Source organism: Anopheles cruzii, chromosome 3 (genome assembly GCF_943734635.1).
Source record: "Anopheles cruzii chromosome 3, idAnoCruzAS_RS32_06, whole genome shotgun sequence".
NCBI classification, from domain to species: domain Eukaryota; kingdom Metazoa; phylum Arthropoda; class Insecta; order Diptera; family Culicidae; genus Anopheles; species Anopheles cruzii.
In genome coordinates, this window is record NC_069145.1 from 74724328 (window position 1) to 74741116 (window position 16789).

The window sequence follows — 16789 nt, forward strand, 5'->3', positions numbered from 1 at the left end:
TCTTTTTGTTTTCAGTCGCCACTTATCAGATCACAGTTTTTGGCGAATATGTTATTGGCTGGCTGTGGCGTGAGGCGTGAACCCGACTAAGAACCCGAGCGACTCGTCCGACTAGCTTTTTGTAATTAAAAACCCCACTGGAAGGAAACGTTTAAGTACAGCAACTTTTAACAAAGTTTCAGTTTTTCATTTTCCTGGCCCACGTTGGATGACCTACGATTTATATTAGCATAAGTTGCTGCCAAATCTGCGTACAATGATCGGTCACCGGCCACTCACCGAACCGCTGCACGCCCGATCGTAGCCCTTACGCCGCTGAGTGTTCCGGGTTCCACCTTTAACCTTGGCAAGCTAACCTTTAAGGGATGGACCGCGCGCACGAGTCAACGAGTTATAACATAATAAAAATTTATGATTCACACCGGTCCTGGTGCCGCCCATTGATGAGCACGGCCAGTGTGCCAGACAAATAAAACATTTACACCGGCTGAGAATGGTTTGCGAAACAATAGAGACCCCGGTCTGTGACGGCGGAAGGAAACGATGAGCTACCGAAACGGTTTGTTGTTTCAGTGGAATAAAGAATGGCAGTCAGCGGAATAACATCAACCGGCTTTGGCGAAAGGGCGTTAGCTTCTGCGTGCCAAAAGCGCGCCAAATGCTTTTGTGGGCGAATAACATCCAAACGGTCACTACCACTAGGACATCGACACGAAAAGTCTACCTAAATGAAGCGATCAACCGAAGGCATTGCTTCGAATAGACAAAAGACTTCAACCGGCGAGAAAGCGACAAACCTGTAATAATTCATCTCGCTAACAAATGGCGCGCTCAAAAGGCTTCGGCCTAGTGGAAACAAGTTTTATCTAAGACTTATAGACACCATTTGACGTAAGTGGTTCACATATCTAAGGTAAACTAAGGCACAGAGCACGATCGCAACGGTAGCGAATCCGGTATCCGTTTGTTTTTCGGCTTAATGTACTGTCTACTTCACGATGAGAGCGACGGGCCAAGAATCCACCGATCGCCGAAGGCCTGGACGTTAATCTTCGGGCGAGCAATGGCTTAATTATAAGCACGCAAAGCATGTCGTGCGGTTTGTTGACCGCTGAGTCATCGTGCTTTGGTAAGGGTCGGGAAGGAACGCCACACCAAAGCGAACATTGGAACGAGCAACGTATCGGAATATTCGATTGCTTCTGTCCAGCGCTTTCTGCAGGACGGTATTCGAGGCTGTGCGGGCCTCGATAGGGTCTTAATTAACGGCCAAATAGTCGACGAGGGTTGGCTCAATAGTGCCACTCTTTGATTTATAGCCAACAATCTATTAAAGATGGATTTACATCCAATGTGTTTGCTTTAATTGAACGAACCAGCAAAGTGCATTTACGGATCTAAGCTTCTGTTGCGATAACTGTTGGCCGTACGTTGGTAAAAAAAGAACTAGCGTCATGCGTTGTCAAAGGACTTTTTCAGCCACACCGCGGGCGCTGAGGTTTTATTGAATGTGGTCGGCAAGCTTATTAGCATGACGGTGAGCATGATTGTACTGTGAGAAAAGTAAAACCAAGTCAGTGGATCAGCTTCTTGGCACTTGTTTCTTCTCCAGCGCCCACCGGAAGAAAAGGATCCACCAAATAGGCTGATCATGTTGAAGCATTTTTTGGGGCTTAGTTTTCTGACACACTACGAGGGGCCCAAAAACAGGTTTGATGCCATCGAACCAATAGCAGTGAGTCCTTCCGATGTCGTACTTTGTCTTCCCAAGTGCTGGCCAACGGACTGGCGCGTTGCGAAGGTAAGCTGGAAGCTCGCGCAAAGCGAAAACCTTAATTAATTATCATGCTTTTGGCTTTCGAGATTGCCCCCTGGGCCTATCAAGGAAGTTGTATGTGTATGTGAAATCACACATCGTCCAGAAGCACACAATGTGGAACACCTAGTACGGCCACGGGGCCTGCTGGAGTATTTGTACAAATCAAACAAAAGATTTATTTTCATCACGAACGAAATGCTCAAAATGACACAATTTGCGATGCGAACCGTTTGAAACATCGCAATCAATTGCTGAACTAAAAATTTCCATCCTTTCAATGTTTCTTCGGCCTACTTCAATGTAATCCACATTCAATACGCCCGATATAACGCCGAAACACTTTTCTGCACGTGGGTTGTACCGTGAAATTGGACTTAATTTTCATTTTCCTTCGCTTGCCAATCTTCATGCGCCGAGCTGTGAAGATTAAGATTGGTCATAAATTATTCTGGAGCTGCCCTCTCAATATTATGATATGCAAATGTAATAAGCTGTGTGTTGTGGTATTAATTAGCGTAGCGCTTATTTCACGTTATCCCTTACTCCTTTCTCACTTTATTGGCATTTGTTTTAAATTAAACTTGAAATTTGATAACTCAACAAACGAATCAACAGTTGTGATTTTTTCCATAAAAAAATTGGCCCCTATTAAGCGAAATAGATAACTACGCTCGGAAGTGCCCGTCGATCGTACCGATTGGCAGGGCAGATTGCCCTGAAGCAGGATAGTCCGATTTTACGGGGCCGGGCGTGCAAAAGAGAGGCCAAAGAGTGTAGGGTGTTAGGGCGACAGCAGCAGCCCCGGAGTCGTGAAGCTCTGCCGAGCATTACATTCTGCCGCCCCGCAACACAACTACACCGACCGACTGCGGCGGGCGGTAGACCGGAGCCGCCCCCTTGGGGGGAGCCGCCTGCCTGCCTATGGACAGCAAGAAATATGTTAAAATATAAAAATAAAATCAGCCCCGTCGGCATCCGAATAATTCAGTCGTTTTCGTCATTCGCTAGCGTGCGCACGCTCGCCGAGATCGCGTCGTCCGTGTGATCGGGACTGATTCGCGTGTGGTGAGCTTTTTGGGCTACAACCGTCCGATGGTTTTGTGTTCCTCTATTTCCCGGTTCCCGAGAGCGGCTTATGGGACTTTTCCGGTTCTAGTTGTTCTAGCACCAGCGGAAGGCAATCTAGAGCAGAGCTAGAGCCCCCTCTCTGGAGCTGGGCGTGGGAAATCGGTCCCGAAATTGGAACTATCGCCGAAATTTATGGGCCAACCGGGAACAAAACGGGCAGCAAAATTAGAATAACAAACCTTATGTTCTGGTGGATTAGTGGCGAGTGAGCGGTTAGTGCAGATGATTGACTGTGTTGCAGTTGCAAAATCGGATTCGGAACGGAACAGACACAAACTGACGTGCTGGCTGGAAGTATCAGATCCGGTGCGAAGTGATTCACTGGAAAATGTGGTTTAACTCTGCGTGAATTTGAATACTTGTAAGTGTAAGTTGGTTAAATAATTGATTTTTGAACCCGTGTTGTTCAGTGTTGTTTCGGTGAGTCTGGTGAGTCAATGGCCGTGTATGCAAATCGAAGCAGGAAGTTCGGGATGCGTTACGAAAAGTGTTGCAACTAGAACCACACTAGAATGTCATAAACTCCAGACACTGCACCAGTCTGCTATCGGACAATCGGCCGCCCGGTAGATGGCGCAAATTTTTTGCCCCTCCATTTTGGTTCCACAAACCAGTGACCAGTTCGACCAGTGTTTTCCACTCAGCTCGGCGGATTGCCCGGAGGATTGGACCGCCCAGAGATCAGCGCTTGGAGCGCTTTGAAATGTAAAACAAACCTCCCGCGAGTGCGATTTAAATGAGAATAGATTCTCCGGCCAGTGAGCCGGGAGATGAGAAGGTTTTATTGACCTTGCCGTGCGTTACGTGTGGGCCTGGAATGGCCACCCCTGCCAGAGTATTTCGGTTCAAAACGACAATTATTCACATGATAATTAGCCAGCAAGCCAGCGAATTGGCTGTGTGTTGCTCGTCCGTGCGCTGGACGCTGTTTGGCGAGAATGTTTGGCTGTTGTTTCCACAAATCGACAGGCCCAGGCATGCTCCGGTCCGCCCAAAACCGAGTTTTACGAGAAACGGAAGAACTAAAAATGCGGAGGTTTCGTAACGTGTTTGGCAGTGAAAAATGTTTTGGAGATCGTGTGTTCTAACACGGAGTGTTGATGCGGCAACAGCGTATTTCGGCGAGAGTTGAGAAACTTCTTACATTGGGGTCAATGTTGTCATGAAATGGACGCACGACTCGTAACCTTGAGGAAATTAGAAATCGGGGAAAATCGTCTCCGCTACGGTATGGGAATGGGCACAGAATCGGTGGACTGAGACTGGAACGTACGGTTCCAGTAGTAATCATAAGAATTGTTCCAAGGATAAACGGTTTGCCAATTCCATTTACCAAAAGGGAAAATTATCCAAGTAGGTTTTGCTTCCAGAAGCTGATGTCGATCGGTTTGGGCGAACATGTTTTCGAACATTTTCATACACACCGACCCCACACGGAAAGGAAAGGGTCACACTTCCTGTTCTTTAATCCGAACCCACAGAACGCGCGTGATGTCAATAAATGACGTACGCTACAATAAATAATGTCAAACCGATGATCTAATTTACCATTGTTCCAGTGTGCACTTTCATAATGTATTCGTGCCCCGTGGGGCCCCTGGTTCGTTGTACACAAAAGCAGAACCCAGCTCTGGATTTAACATATCAAAGAGGATGCAGTTTGACCTCCAACTGTTTCCTCGTTCGGAGCGATTGAACCAATTTACAAAACATTCCGAACCATTTCGGGTGACAGCGAGATTGGTCCACAAGGAGACAAGCTCCAGTTTCGGGTGTGCGACATAAAACCTTCAGTTACAACTTATTGCGCCTGATGCTGTTACAGAACTTCCGCAAATTCGCACGTTCCGATTAGCAAACAATTGCCGGGTCCGTGTCGTGTGAAATCATCCCAAAGGAAGCACAATCTGTTCGTTCTTCTGAGCCACACGGGGAGCTCCCTTCGCATTGTTCTTGGGTATTTTTTCATATAATTTAATTAGTTTCATGAATCCTTCCTTCTTTTCCCTTCCCAGCTTAACCGAAGCGACACATTTGCGATAGAAGAGAGACCGAATCAAACCAACTGTGAGCAGGACAAGCGTAATGAGTGCGACAGGAACGGGTTCGTCTTCAACCGCCCGGTGACATCGCACGGCATCTCGTGAGGAGTAAATTAAGTTTATAATTACCTCCCTCTGAGAGTACGGGACGGCGGAGGCTAGGTTCCGGTTCTGCTGGGCCGCACGGCGGGGCGGGGTTGCGATTTTTATTTTCATTTTGCTCCCGCAATCTGAAACTCGTAATCTGCTTGCTAACGGGAACCACCACCAGTGTTTTAGAGAGCGCCAGCTCCGGAGTTGGCGGGAGAGATTGGGGCAAAGATTTGTAGAAATCGCACCCGAAGGCACGACACCTGAACCGAACCGGAACACCCGAACGGCCCGGTCCTCCCCTGGGGGCATCGACAACCGACCTTGTTCGGGGTCAGGGCAGAGCGACGACGACGACGTGGTCGAAAGCGTGTGGAAAACATAAAGAAACGTCTGCGGCCTGAAGACCTGAAGCCTGAGGGCAACTTCTAGTGTTTTTATCACAAATTGGCACCTTTCCTTGGCCACGCACAGCACGAGCACCATCCGCACGCGCAGAAAGAAAGTCGCCACACACGGGCTAATGGGAGCCCCGGGAAACGGCAGAAAGAGAAAAATATTCGGCACAAAAGGAAGTAATCAAAGTCCGGTGCTGATCGCGTGAGAAAAAAGGGCTTAAAAAACGGGGCCAGACCCGAGACCCGAGGCCTTTGGGAGGACCTCATCTGCGCGGACCACAGAAATCTGTGGGTGCGTGCGTCGGGGCACGCGAAACATTAGCTGATCCAAATTTGGGTTTCGCATCCGGCCCGGTTTCTCCCGGCGATCACCCGGCCCGGCGATGAGCATGACGGAAATGGAAAGGAAAGCTGTGACGATCGTCGGCTATCAGCTGGGACTGCTACTGCTGCTGATGACCGTGACGTTGGCGTCCGCCATTCAAATCGATAATCGTCTCGTACAACCCCAACATGGTGAGTTAGTGCTTTAACTGGTTTCTCTGATTTCCTATTTTACGGCTGGGCTGGCCACTAATAACGGTAGATACTCTTTCAAAGAATAATTTTAATATTTAGTATAATTAGGATGTTTAGTATTTAGAACACTTAACACCAGGTGGAAGTAAGGAATTAAGCATCGATGCGAATTCGACGGATTTAAGGAATTAAGTGCCGAGGTTGGAATGTTGGCGAATAGTTGAAGCATACACGTTCTGTTCTAAATCTATCTTTTGTGAAATGGAAGTTAATAGCTCATAAATTTTATTAAAGTTTTCGTACTCTTGTTCCACTGAACCGACGGCCCATCGTAGAATGAAAATTAGTTTTATAACCTACTCCAAAATGCTGTTCTAAACAGCACCCGATAACTTTCACTTTTTATTATTCCGATGCTTCTTCTGCGCCCGTTCTGATTCATTAACTCCGGGCGTGGAGCGTGGCTCCGTTGGTGGTGGTTAGTTCAGCAAACTAACGCCCGTGACCGGGGGGCGGCACACTGACCAACACCGCGGCCTCACCGAACACACCTCACCCGAATGTCAGTGTGTGGGTCCAGCGCGTGGACCATCTTCGCGGTGCACTAACAATAACAAACATCCGGTCCGCGGGACGCCCGAACAACACAATCGCGTAATGCGAATTCAATGCCCGGATTGCATAACCCGCCCGCGGGGAATGTACTGTGTGGGTGTGTTCCCTCCTCCCGCGGCCCGACCGAAGAAAATGGGCCGACGGACTGGGTCGGTCACTTTCGATTGATGCCGCGCGCCATTTGGTTTGGTACGCGAAATTCTGGCGTCCGCTTACCGGTTGTTAACTAATGAGGCCACCGGCCGATTGTGCGCCGTGGACCGATCGATTAGAGAATTTTAATTGCTCACACGCACTCGGCCCTTAATTATGTTCACTTCCTTGTCTTCCCCAACAGACTGCTTCGAGCGGATAGCGCTCGGTGCGATGCTGCCGTTCGAGAAGACGTTCCGCAACTCGGACACAAACTCGCTGAAGATCTGCGAAACGCTCTGCCTCAACGACAAGGAATGTCAAACGTTTGCCTTCGGGTAAGTGACCGGGACCGTGCCGCGTTCGAGCAGTTCGGTTACGTAATGCTTCGTTCTCTGTTTCAGGATTTCCGGTAGAGGAAATGGAACGTGTCAACTGTCGGCGAACACGATCGACGCCACCAAGTCGCGTCCGGTCGGGACCATCTTCGATCCGGACTTTGATCTGTACACGCGGAAGTACAACTGTTTTTTAGATGGACCCACAAATCCTCCGCCCAAACCGGGAGGTAAGTTAGGGGAACTTTAACGTAAATAAGTTAAATGTCTGTTCATTAACCCGTTTCTTTCTCGTTTTAGGCCTGGGCGTCTTCCCGGGTGGTGAGTTTCCTCCAGGAGGAGGTCCACCCGGTTCTCAGCGACCACCACCACCGTCCGGTGGCTCGTTCCCTCCGCCGGGCATCATTGATCGACCGGGACCGCCGGTTTTTGGGCCACCGTCCCCCGGGGTGGGACCAACCGGTGGCATTGACCCACCAACGACGGCCAACGGTGGTTTTGTTGACACTTCCCGACCCAACGGTGATTACGGTGGGACGGCCCCGACCAGTGGAAGTACCGCACCGGGGACAACCTACGGACAAACCAACGGCGAAACGCTACCTGAAACGACGGCTCCGGCGGAAGAGTACTACACGACCAAAGACAACGGCCACTCGACCGGCGGAGGCAATCCGTATCTGCCGACGAGCACGGCGGCGGCAACAGGACCCAATTACGGGCTGGGAGCACCCGGCCAAACCGGCGCGACGATGCCCGATCGGGAGAATCCCAGCAAGTATCCGCTGGAGTTGAGACCACCGTACGGACAGAGTGCTCCCGGACCCGGTGGTCCTTCGAAACCCGGCACCTATCCGTACCAGTTCCCGATGCTGTACGAAACGAACTATCCGCTGCCGAACAAGCAGACAAACTCTGGGTACCCCGAGATCTACGCTCAGAACGTGCCGACCCTGGACAACAACTACCTGCGCCCGGAGTACGGTGGAACAAGCTTCGGCAGGCCGCTAGGACCATCCGGAAGTACGCCGCCGATCGAGAATGGTTACGGTGGGGTGCAACGACCGAGCGCCGGTGGAACCATTGGCTACGGTACCGGTGGTGGATCCGTGGTGCTTCAGAAACCATCGTCCCCAGGAGGTGGTAGTGCTTCCGGTACCGGATACGGTCCCGGTCCTGTGCGTCCTTCCGGTCCCACCGGGCCCACAAGCACCGGCTACGGTGTGGTACGTCCGGCTCCTGCGCCTCCCGTTCAACCATCGGCGGGCGGCAGCTATCATCAAGCCAACGGCCCTGACCAACATAAGCCCCCGGCTGTCCACAAGCGCCGTAAGTAGCACGACGTCACAATCGATTGCACAATCGAAAGCAACGTGTCGCGTAGAACAATTAAACACTTTCGTTCTGCCGGAGTGCGCTCACTGCGCACGCTTTAGTGCGGTGATCCACGCAAACAACGACCACCGCCACGTGGTTCGTGGGCAACCACGTTTTATTGAGCGCCCTACTGAACGGTGATCACGAAGAGCATGGAATGTGGCGTGCAATGGTGCACTTTATCATTCACCTGTCAGCGCTCTGGCCACTCCGGAGTGTGATGCACTTCGATTGACATCATTGACTTCGTTCGTTTGCAAAAAATAGCATCAAAAATCTATAACGAAAGTAAGTCAGTCAGGAAGGAAGGAAGGAAGGAAGGAGGAAGTCAAATTAGTGATCGTCAAACACTAATACATTGATTAGAATTCAAAAAGAAAAGATCAGCATTAAGTTTATACCCATAAAACATTTTACTATTCGAGCTGGCTTTATTGGCTCTTCTCTCGTTCCGTGAGTTATGTGTGACAACAATTATCTAATTGTGACCCTCGATGATGCTCGCTGCGTTCACTGATCACCGTCGGCACCGGGTGTTGATGGGCCAGCAACACCATGCCCATCCGGTGCATCAAACCATCCCGACCGGCCCGGTAACATGCAGGGCAAGGGCACTGCGTTGCATCGCGTTTAGAACGCGCTTTTGGGTCGGCCAAAGAGCCCCTGTCAACGCCAGCACGCGTAGCAAGGGCTGGGTAGTGAAACAATTTCATTGCCATTACCCACCGTAATTGCCGTGGCCCGGCCCGGCAATGACTGCACCCTCGGGCGTGAGGTGCAACTGCGTAGGGTCTAATTTCATCTACATCACCCAACAACGTCGCCCTCCCATGGACAGGAAGAGCACCTCAATCCAATTATGACACAATTATGCTGCCCATAGTGGGTGACGTGTGACGCATGACGCCATTTTCGCTCGCGGGCGAACGTGTTAGAAGTTGGAACAGGTGACTTTGAAACACTAATGGGAAAACGGTTCGTAAAGGCATTTTTCGGTTATTTTAGATGTTTCATAAAGGTATGCCTTGTAAGGTTGGAGTCAATGTAATGTGATGTAACAGGAAATTCTTCTAAAGTATCCGGCTAGCACATGGGCTGAAAAGTCCCGGGCCTAAGGGGGAAAAGTCGGTATTTTGCTCAAAGTTGGATTTATTCATCGATGTAATCTCCTTCCATTTCATTTACATTTCATAACCACTTTTGTATAAAAGATTTATGTTCCTCAAAATAGCCCTTAGGTAGCAGGGAATAGGGGTCAATTCGAAGTTCAATTCATGTAGTTTTGCCATTGTTTTGATTGACTCGTGACACGGTGCTTTGTTTTTGATTAAACAAATTTATTTCTTTGCGACTTTTCAAAATAATCGATGAATATTACACCACGCTCCGTTTTTGATGGATCGGAGACGTCATATCAGTTTTTAAGCCATTGCTTCGCTTGAATGGTACTTTTCCCCCATCAAGAAGCAGTGTAACGTTAAAACACGAAATTGTTTCTGATACAATTTATAAATATCATGACATTTTAAAACTGTATTTTAACTTTAAACTGTCTTCTGAAGGTTACTGAAAAGGCGATGAATGCAACAGGACTAGCACTATTAGGGTTAGGGTTAGGCCCAGGACTTTTCAGTCCATGTGTTACTTTGATTTTTAGTTCATCTATGTCATCAATTTCTGTTTCTATATATTCATACAAGTTTTTCAACTTTCATCAAAAAAGGTACTCAAATAATAATGTTAATGGGTTTGTTGTTGATTGTAGACCATATTAGGGAACGAGTTCTCGAAGTGAATGGTTGGCTTTTATTCAACGATCCGTTCGTTCACTTCCCTGTACTGTCGATCATCGGGTGGACAGCTGATGAAGATTGAGATGAGCACCGTTGCGTTACGTTACGTTCCCGGCCCCCGCAGACTCCAAACGATCGGTTGACCAATCCTGCATCGTGTCACGATTCATCAAGTTACAGCGCCGACCGTTGTTCCGTTGTTACACATTTGACCGTTAGCCACCGTAGACGGTCCGGCTGGTGCGTGCATGTGATGGCTTTATGACTCATGTTCGGCCATAAACTAGCGTTCTAAACGATGTTCCTGTAGCGCTTACGTGGAGTCCGTCCCGCTGTGTTACGTCCACGGTAGTCCGGGGGGCTTTGGATGCGGTGGCGATGCACCGTGACGCCACTTACGAAACACGACCGTTGGCCCGAGCCCGAGCCAGGTCGTGTGTGTCTGTGAACTGGGAAAATTTGCACTCACACTGTCTGGCTTCTGGGACGCTAAAGGGGACGCTTCCTGGCAAGATGATGATGCCGTTTTTGCTCCACAAGCACGTGGAGGTTCAACCTGTCACAAAGGATCGTTTAGTTTCAAATTGATCATGCTGCCAAACTAGAATCATCCGATTTTCTTCAAGGAACTGGGGTTGTTAAACTTGACGGTAGCACAGACAATGAGGCCCCACTCCTCGGATTGGTCATATCGCCCGAGACTGCCAACTACACCGAGTTATTCAGTGGGCTCCTCAGAACCCAGAACCCAGAAATGGTGGCAGACGGACCGTGAGTATCCCGAACAATGGACCTTCACCCAAAATGGCAGCGATTAGCATAATTCGGTCCACAAATGAGGCACACACAATCGGTAACCTCTGCCAGTTCCGATACAGATGGGTATCTTCCTCGACCGGCGCACGGATGCACGCACGCCATCGCAGTGATTGAGGTGATGAGTTCTGACTGGGCATGCAGGGGCGCAATTACTGCGGACTGAAAGTGAGCAGAGAGAGAGAGAGAGCTAATGCTCGACTGCAGCATCAGACTTCCCATTCTGTGCTAAAGAGGTTGAGACATACTTTGAAAACCTAAACCTTTGTAGCTGCGACTTGGACCTGAGCTTGGAAGAGCTTGTTGTAAAATTTCGAAAGGGTCCTAGAGCGCCCCGCCAATAGCTATGGCACGGCCCCTTAATACTGTTTGACGCCTCGAAATGACTGAAACTGATTTGTCATGCTGACTGGTTCCGGCCAAATCGTTGCGTCAAACCGCTACACCCCAAAACGGGGAGGCCGAGAACGGACATTAGCACATTAGTCGGTGCAGCAGGGTGTAGCGTGTTTAATTAAATATTCAATGTCTCCAAAGGTTGGTTATTAGGCTCGCGGTTACAGGCCGATTTGGTTCGAAGACCTTCAGAAGATCTCGGTTGAATTAATTAACCGAAAAACAAAACGCAAAGCCAAACAAACAGCACAATTCGTCGTTTCGGAAACCATTCGGCGGCATGCAAATTAATGCTGAGCACAAGCGTCAAGCGTGCACACATTTGGCGCACTTTTAGCCACCGAATTTCCCGTTTGGTGTTTTTTTTCGTTAGGGGGTTTCCTTTTTATGCGGTTCGGCTTCCGTTTCGGTGAGAAAATCCGGTGCACGCACGCACCACCACCGGTGCGGCGAGCACGAGATGGACGATCGTTCGATCTCCCCTCCCGACCGATGGTGGTCGTCGTGTATGTTGAGGTAGTCACCGCATTCTAAGCCACCGTGAGCGCGAATTCGGCACCGCATCCCACCTGTTTTTGCGAGCTGCGCGAACTCCTAACCTTCCATCTTCTGGTCGGCGTAAGGTGTGCGGCGTTCAGTCAGTTTCGGTTCAATCGCGGAGACGTTCGCATCGGTTAACCTCTTGCCTATTTCGCGGCACGCGGTACTTTATTCCAGGGACCATGGTGCTAGGTGGCCCCCGGTAGCTCATGTATCGATCCACTACGATCGGCCAATTTAACCCGTGCTGCGTGCGCGTGCTGTGATGATCTGAAGGGCCCCCGTGAAAGAGTGCTTCTGGGAATCGGGTGAATTAAATCGATCGTGCGGTCGGGCTGCAAGGCTTACAAATAACATCGCATCACGCACTTGTGTAACGTAAAGTGAAGTAGCTGTACAGTTTTGTTAGCCACCTTATCGGTTGTATGCAAATTGCGGTTCTCTGATGAAACGTGCGTGGTGAAAAGGTGAAACTTTTTTTCTTGCGACCGTTACACTCGATCGATCCGTAGCGGATTGGGTGGCTGTGATCATGATAGGCGTTCGCCCGGTGCTGATCCTCATCGGCGTCAGTTTGCTCGCCCTTGTGCCCACCAGCACCACCGCATCGACGATCATCATCGTGGAGGATGCTAAAGGTTACGTATATGGGCTAGTAGCTTGCCTACTAATTGCGTTTCATAAATTCCCCATCTTCTTACCTGTTCCTAAAAAAAGGTGCGAAAAGAATTCTTATCCTGAAGCTAATGTTGAAATTGAACGGCATGTTTCGCCGTGGCAAAGGAAGTGAATTAAACAACAATTTATAGGTGGCTCGACTATAGACCATCCGTCTCCCGGCACCGATTAATCGGATTCTAAGCGAAAGAAGTTAGTTTGAACCCTGACAGTGCATCGTGCTGTGAGTTCACAACTTAGCATTGGTGCTTAATACGGCTCTGCACGTTCTAATCAATAACAATAATAACCATTTAGTGCAATAGTATCAAAAGCACCATATTTTTGCCATTTACATATAACGGATACGCATGGAAAAATGATGGACATCGGATAGCTAAGTTTCTTTATGTCCTTTTTTTGGCAAGAAATAGGGGCTGCATCATTCATCGTTATCGTTTAAAACAAATTCTGTTCACCATACTTCCAGTGTAGAAAATTAAGTTGAAAGGGAACACAAACAGCGAGTTGCTCGCTGTCAACCATTTCGGTGTGTAGTAAACGAAGTGATGATCAAAGAATTCACTGTTCACGAAACTTTCTGGTTAGGGTCAGCAGTGTCCTAATCAAATTATTGTATAACTCGTCTGACGTAAATCCTTACTGAGGCATCAATCTGTAAAGTTTTTACCCCGATTGATTTCTGATCGTTTTTTTTTTAATCTTACGATGGCAACAAATTTTCTGTTGCAACACAAAAACAAATCAATCAATAGAAACTAATTTATTGCGATTGGATGAGGCGATCCAAAAAAAAACTGAACAATGGGCCAGCGTTCGTCATTTTTTAACCAAAATCTACACAGTTTGGAACGAGCAAAAACCACTAACCCCGTGGCAAATGTTAGATTCCAATCCGAATGGTTGCCGATCGCTGGTCAAAGATTCGTCTGTCGCATGTGTATGTGTTTTTGCTCTGTCCGAGAGCATTATGAGAACCACGCGACCGGCAAAAAACGACGACCAGCCCAAGCCCTTAACAACCGAGACAAGAAACATGTCTTCCTGGGCCCCCGACGCCCAATGCAGAAGGGTGTCGAAATCATCGTTAAAATCTCCGGTAACGGTTCATGTCGGTTCTCCGTGTGATGGATCTGGCGATTATTTGCAAATGTTTCGAACCGAACCGACGACCGCACAGCCGGCCAAACCGCCAAGCAAACACACATCAAAACATGACAGATGCACAGAAACAATCGATCGCGCAAGAACGCCGAGACAAACGAGGGACTTCCAAAACTGTGGTCAACCACACACACATACAGGGGGGTTACGCTACGGTGGCCTAGCCGAGTTGAGGTGGAACTACCGAATTCAATGCTACCATTGTGACCATGCGCCGGGTTGTGTGTGTACGGTGTTCTGTTCTGAGAGCGCCTAAAAGTCAAGCATTGTTGCCGGGTTTGCAGTTGCAGTTGCCACAGGTTGCAGCTCCAAGGCGGTTGTCCAATAAATTTTGGTCCCATTCTCAACGGGGCTAAGAACCACGCCAGAGTCGCCACGCCATCTTGCGCCACACTCGCGAGGCGCGGGGGCTTCGACCGCAGCGCCGTGAAGTTGGTAAACGACGCGTGACACATTGTGCTCTCGGTGTGCCTAGGGATCCCGACCCGGCCAGGGACAAGTGCAGCCGGGCTGCACGGATTTTATCTCACCCGAACAGCAGCTCCGTTTTCGAAAATGGCAACCTTCCCGGCGTGGCCCTCTCTCTGATGGCTCCGTAAATCATATTCAAAGTTATTCCTTCAGCGGCAACTTTGCTGGTTCGCGAGGAAGTACGGTCACTTCCTTGCCCGTCATTGTGCGATTGAGGGGCATCTCGACTTCCTGATGCGTGGACACCTTTTGCATGCCTCAAGAGATCCAAAGCTCCCAGAAACACACAATGGTGCCACCAGTTTTACAATGACGTGAGCGAGCGGCGATGATCTTGACCGTGAGCCACCGGTGAGAGCGACCTAAAAGCCAAACCAAACCTCAATTCTCCACTCCGGCGATGCTCCGGAAGCCCACCGGAAATAGCTTATGCGTGTTGTGGCCATTTCCGCCCTTCATCGCACTGTAATGATGATGATGGTTATGAAGATGATGGGCAGCGATGCGTGGAGTGCGATTTCGTCGCCTTCGCCGTAAGAACCTTCTGGAGGGTGCGCATGGATTTCGATCGTTAATGTCCACAAACGTCTTGTTGCAGCTTGCTACCGTCGGGTGCTGGCTGGGAAGCGGGTCGCCCCGCAATGGGTCCGCCGGACGTTGATTTGTGAGCGCGTCGAGGACTGTCAGCGCGAGTGCGGCGACGAGAGGCGCTTTTCTTGTGAAGGGTTCAACTATCGGTAAGAATCGGCGGTGGCCGACTCCTGCTGCGGAGAGAGGCTAATATCTAATGCTTCGACGTCACTTTACAGCCTCGATCCAACGGGCCGCGGACAGGGTGACTGCGAGCTGATCGACCAGCCGCTGTCGCAGATCGACCTCTACTCCAGTTCACACCAGCGCGATTCGAACCTGATCCGCGATGCCGACTACGACTACTACGAGCGGGACCGCAGTGCGACGGCCAACTGCCGGCCGACGTGCAAGGACTGCGTGCTGAAGCCGTTCCGACCAGCGCTGGAGTTCGTCCGGCCGACCACCTACCGTCCATCGCACCATCCGGAAAGCTACAAACCGTACCCGTCGGAGTACGAGGAGGATCACTACAAACCGGCGATCACGGCGATCGACAAGTATCGGCCACCGATGTATTCCCGGCCCGAGTTCGAGCGCTACAGCCCTTCGTCGGGCTACTTCCCACCGCCACCTCCAGTTGATTCGTATCGACCCTCGTTGAGCTTCAAACCACAGTATGGCGCCGAGATCGATCGCTACGGAACGCTCGAACACGGTGGTATCTACAAACCAACGTACGACCGTCACGAATATCCGCATCGGCCACTCTTGCCCCACCACGAGGAGTTGCGTCCGCTGCATCGACCGCGCCACCCGTACGAAGACCGCGATCCGCCAGCGACAGCGCCCGTGTCCACGTCGCAACAGTACGGAAACGGTAAGCCGGCCACCTTCATCCCGTACCTGATCGGTCAGAGCATCCACAAGAACGGCGGGGTCTACGGTGGTTCGTACGGCGGCGGAGGCGACTCGTACAAGTCGATCTCCGACTACTGGGGACTGCGGAACGAGATCAAGCGCTACGACAGCCCGGCCTTCAACTACTTCGAGCTGCGCAACGATCGCGATCACTTCGACGACAACAGCGTGTGGAGCTACGGGGGCACCAAGTACGGGTACGATCCGGACCCATCGTACCACCCGTCGGTGGTGCCGTACGAGCGAGACCACCAGCCGCCACCCCCGCCGTCGGCACCCACCGTCTTCGTGGACCGGGGACACTTCGGGCAGCAGTGGATCCGCCGGCCAAGCCACGAAGAGTGCTCGGTAAAGTCGAGCGAAGGGTTCCGTCTGCACAAGGGCGTCGTGAAGTACGCTCTCAACACACCGACCGTGATCGAGTGCGAGCGGATGTGCTACTCGGAGTCGCGGTTCCGGTGTCTCACGTTTAGCTACCGCTACTCGACGGTGTCGCGCGAAAACTGTCTCCTGTGCGATCGACCGTTCAACCTGCTCGACTTCTACGCCGATCTGGAGCCGGACCGTGACTACGACATTTACTCGATGAGTGACGATGCGAAAACGTGTCACCCTGAACCGAGCCACCCGCGGCGGGACTACAATGCACGTAAGTTGAGGGCGGAGGCTGGGTCTACCCTACCTCTAACTGTTTCCCGACCTCTGCAGAATGCTTCATTCGGGTGATCGATTCGGCGCGGTTCTTCAAGTCGATCGTCCGCGACTCGCTGACGGTGCGCTCGATCGGCGAGTGTGAGCTGGAGTGCATCAAGGCGTCCAAGTTCACGTGCCGCGCGTTCACGTACAGCTTCGGGCCGAACGCGATCAACGCCGTGATCGACAACTGCCAGCTGTCGGACTGGCCGGTGCGCGATATGGACAAGGACCGGCACCTGGTGCCGGACGAGAGCTTCGACGTGTTCGAGCGGGCCAGCTACGGGCA

General features: G+C 50.6%; 1 protein-coding gene across 1 annotated transcript in view; it reads left to right on the top strand.

Annotated features, from left to right (window-relative positions):
* Nucleotides 1–5866: 5866 nt before the first annotated feature.
* The window catches only part of LOC128270982 (uncharacterized), a 13445-nt gene continuing 2522 nt past the window's right edge, over nt 5867–16789 (top strand). Inside the window, exons 1-6 of the mRNA XM_053008412.1 lie at nt 5867–5993; nt 6949–7081; nt 7148–7311; nt 7382–8410; nt 14915–15053; nt 15126–16456. Of these exons, the coding sequence (XP_052864372.1) occupies nt 5867–5993; nt 6949–7081; nt 7148–7311; nt 7382–8410; nt 14915–15053; nt 15126–16456 (2923 nt within the window). The remainder of the gene's footprint in view (nt 5994–6948; nt 7082–7147; nt 7312–7381; nt 8411–14914; nt 15054–15125; nt 16457–16789) is intronic.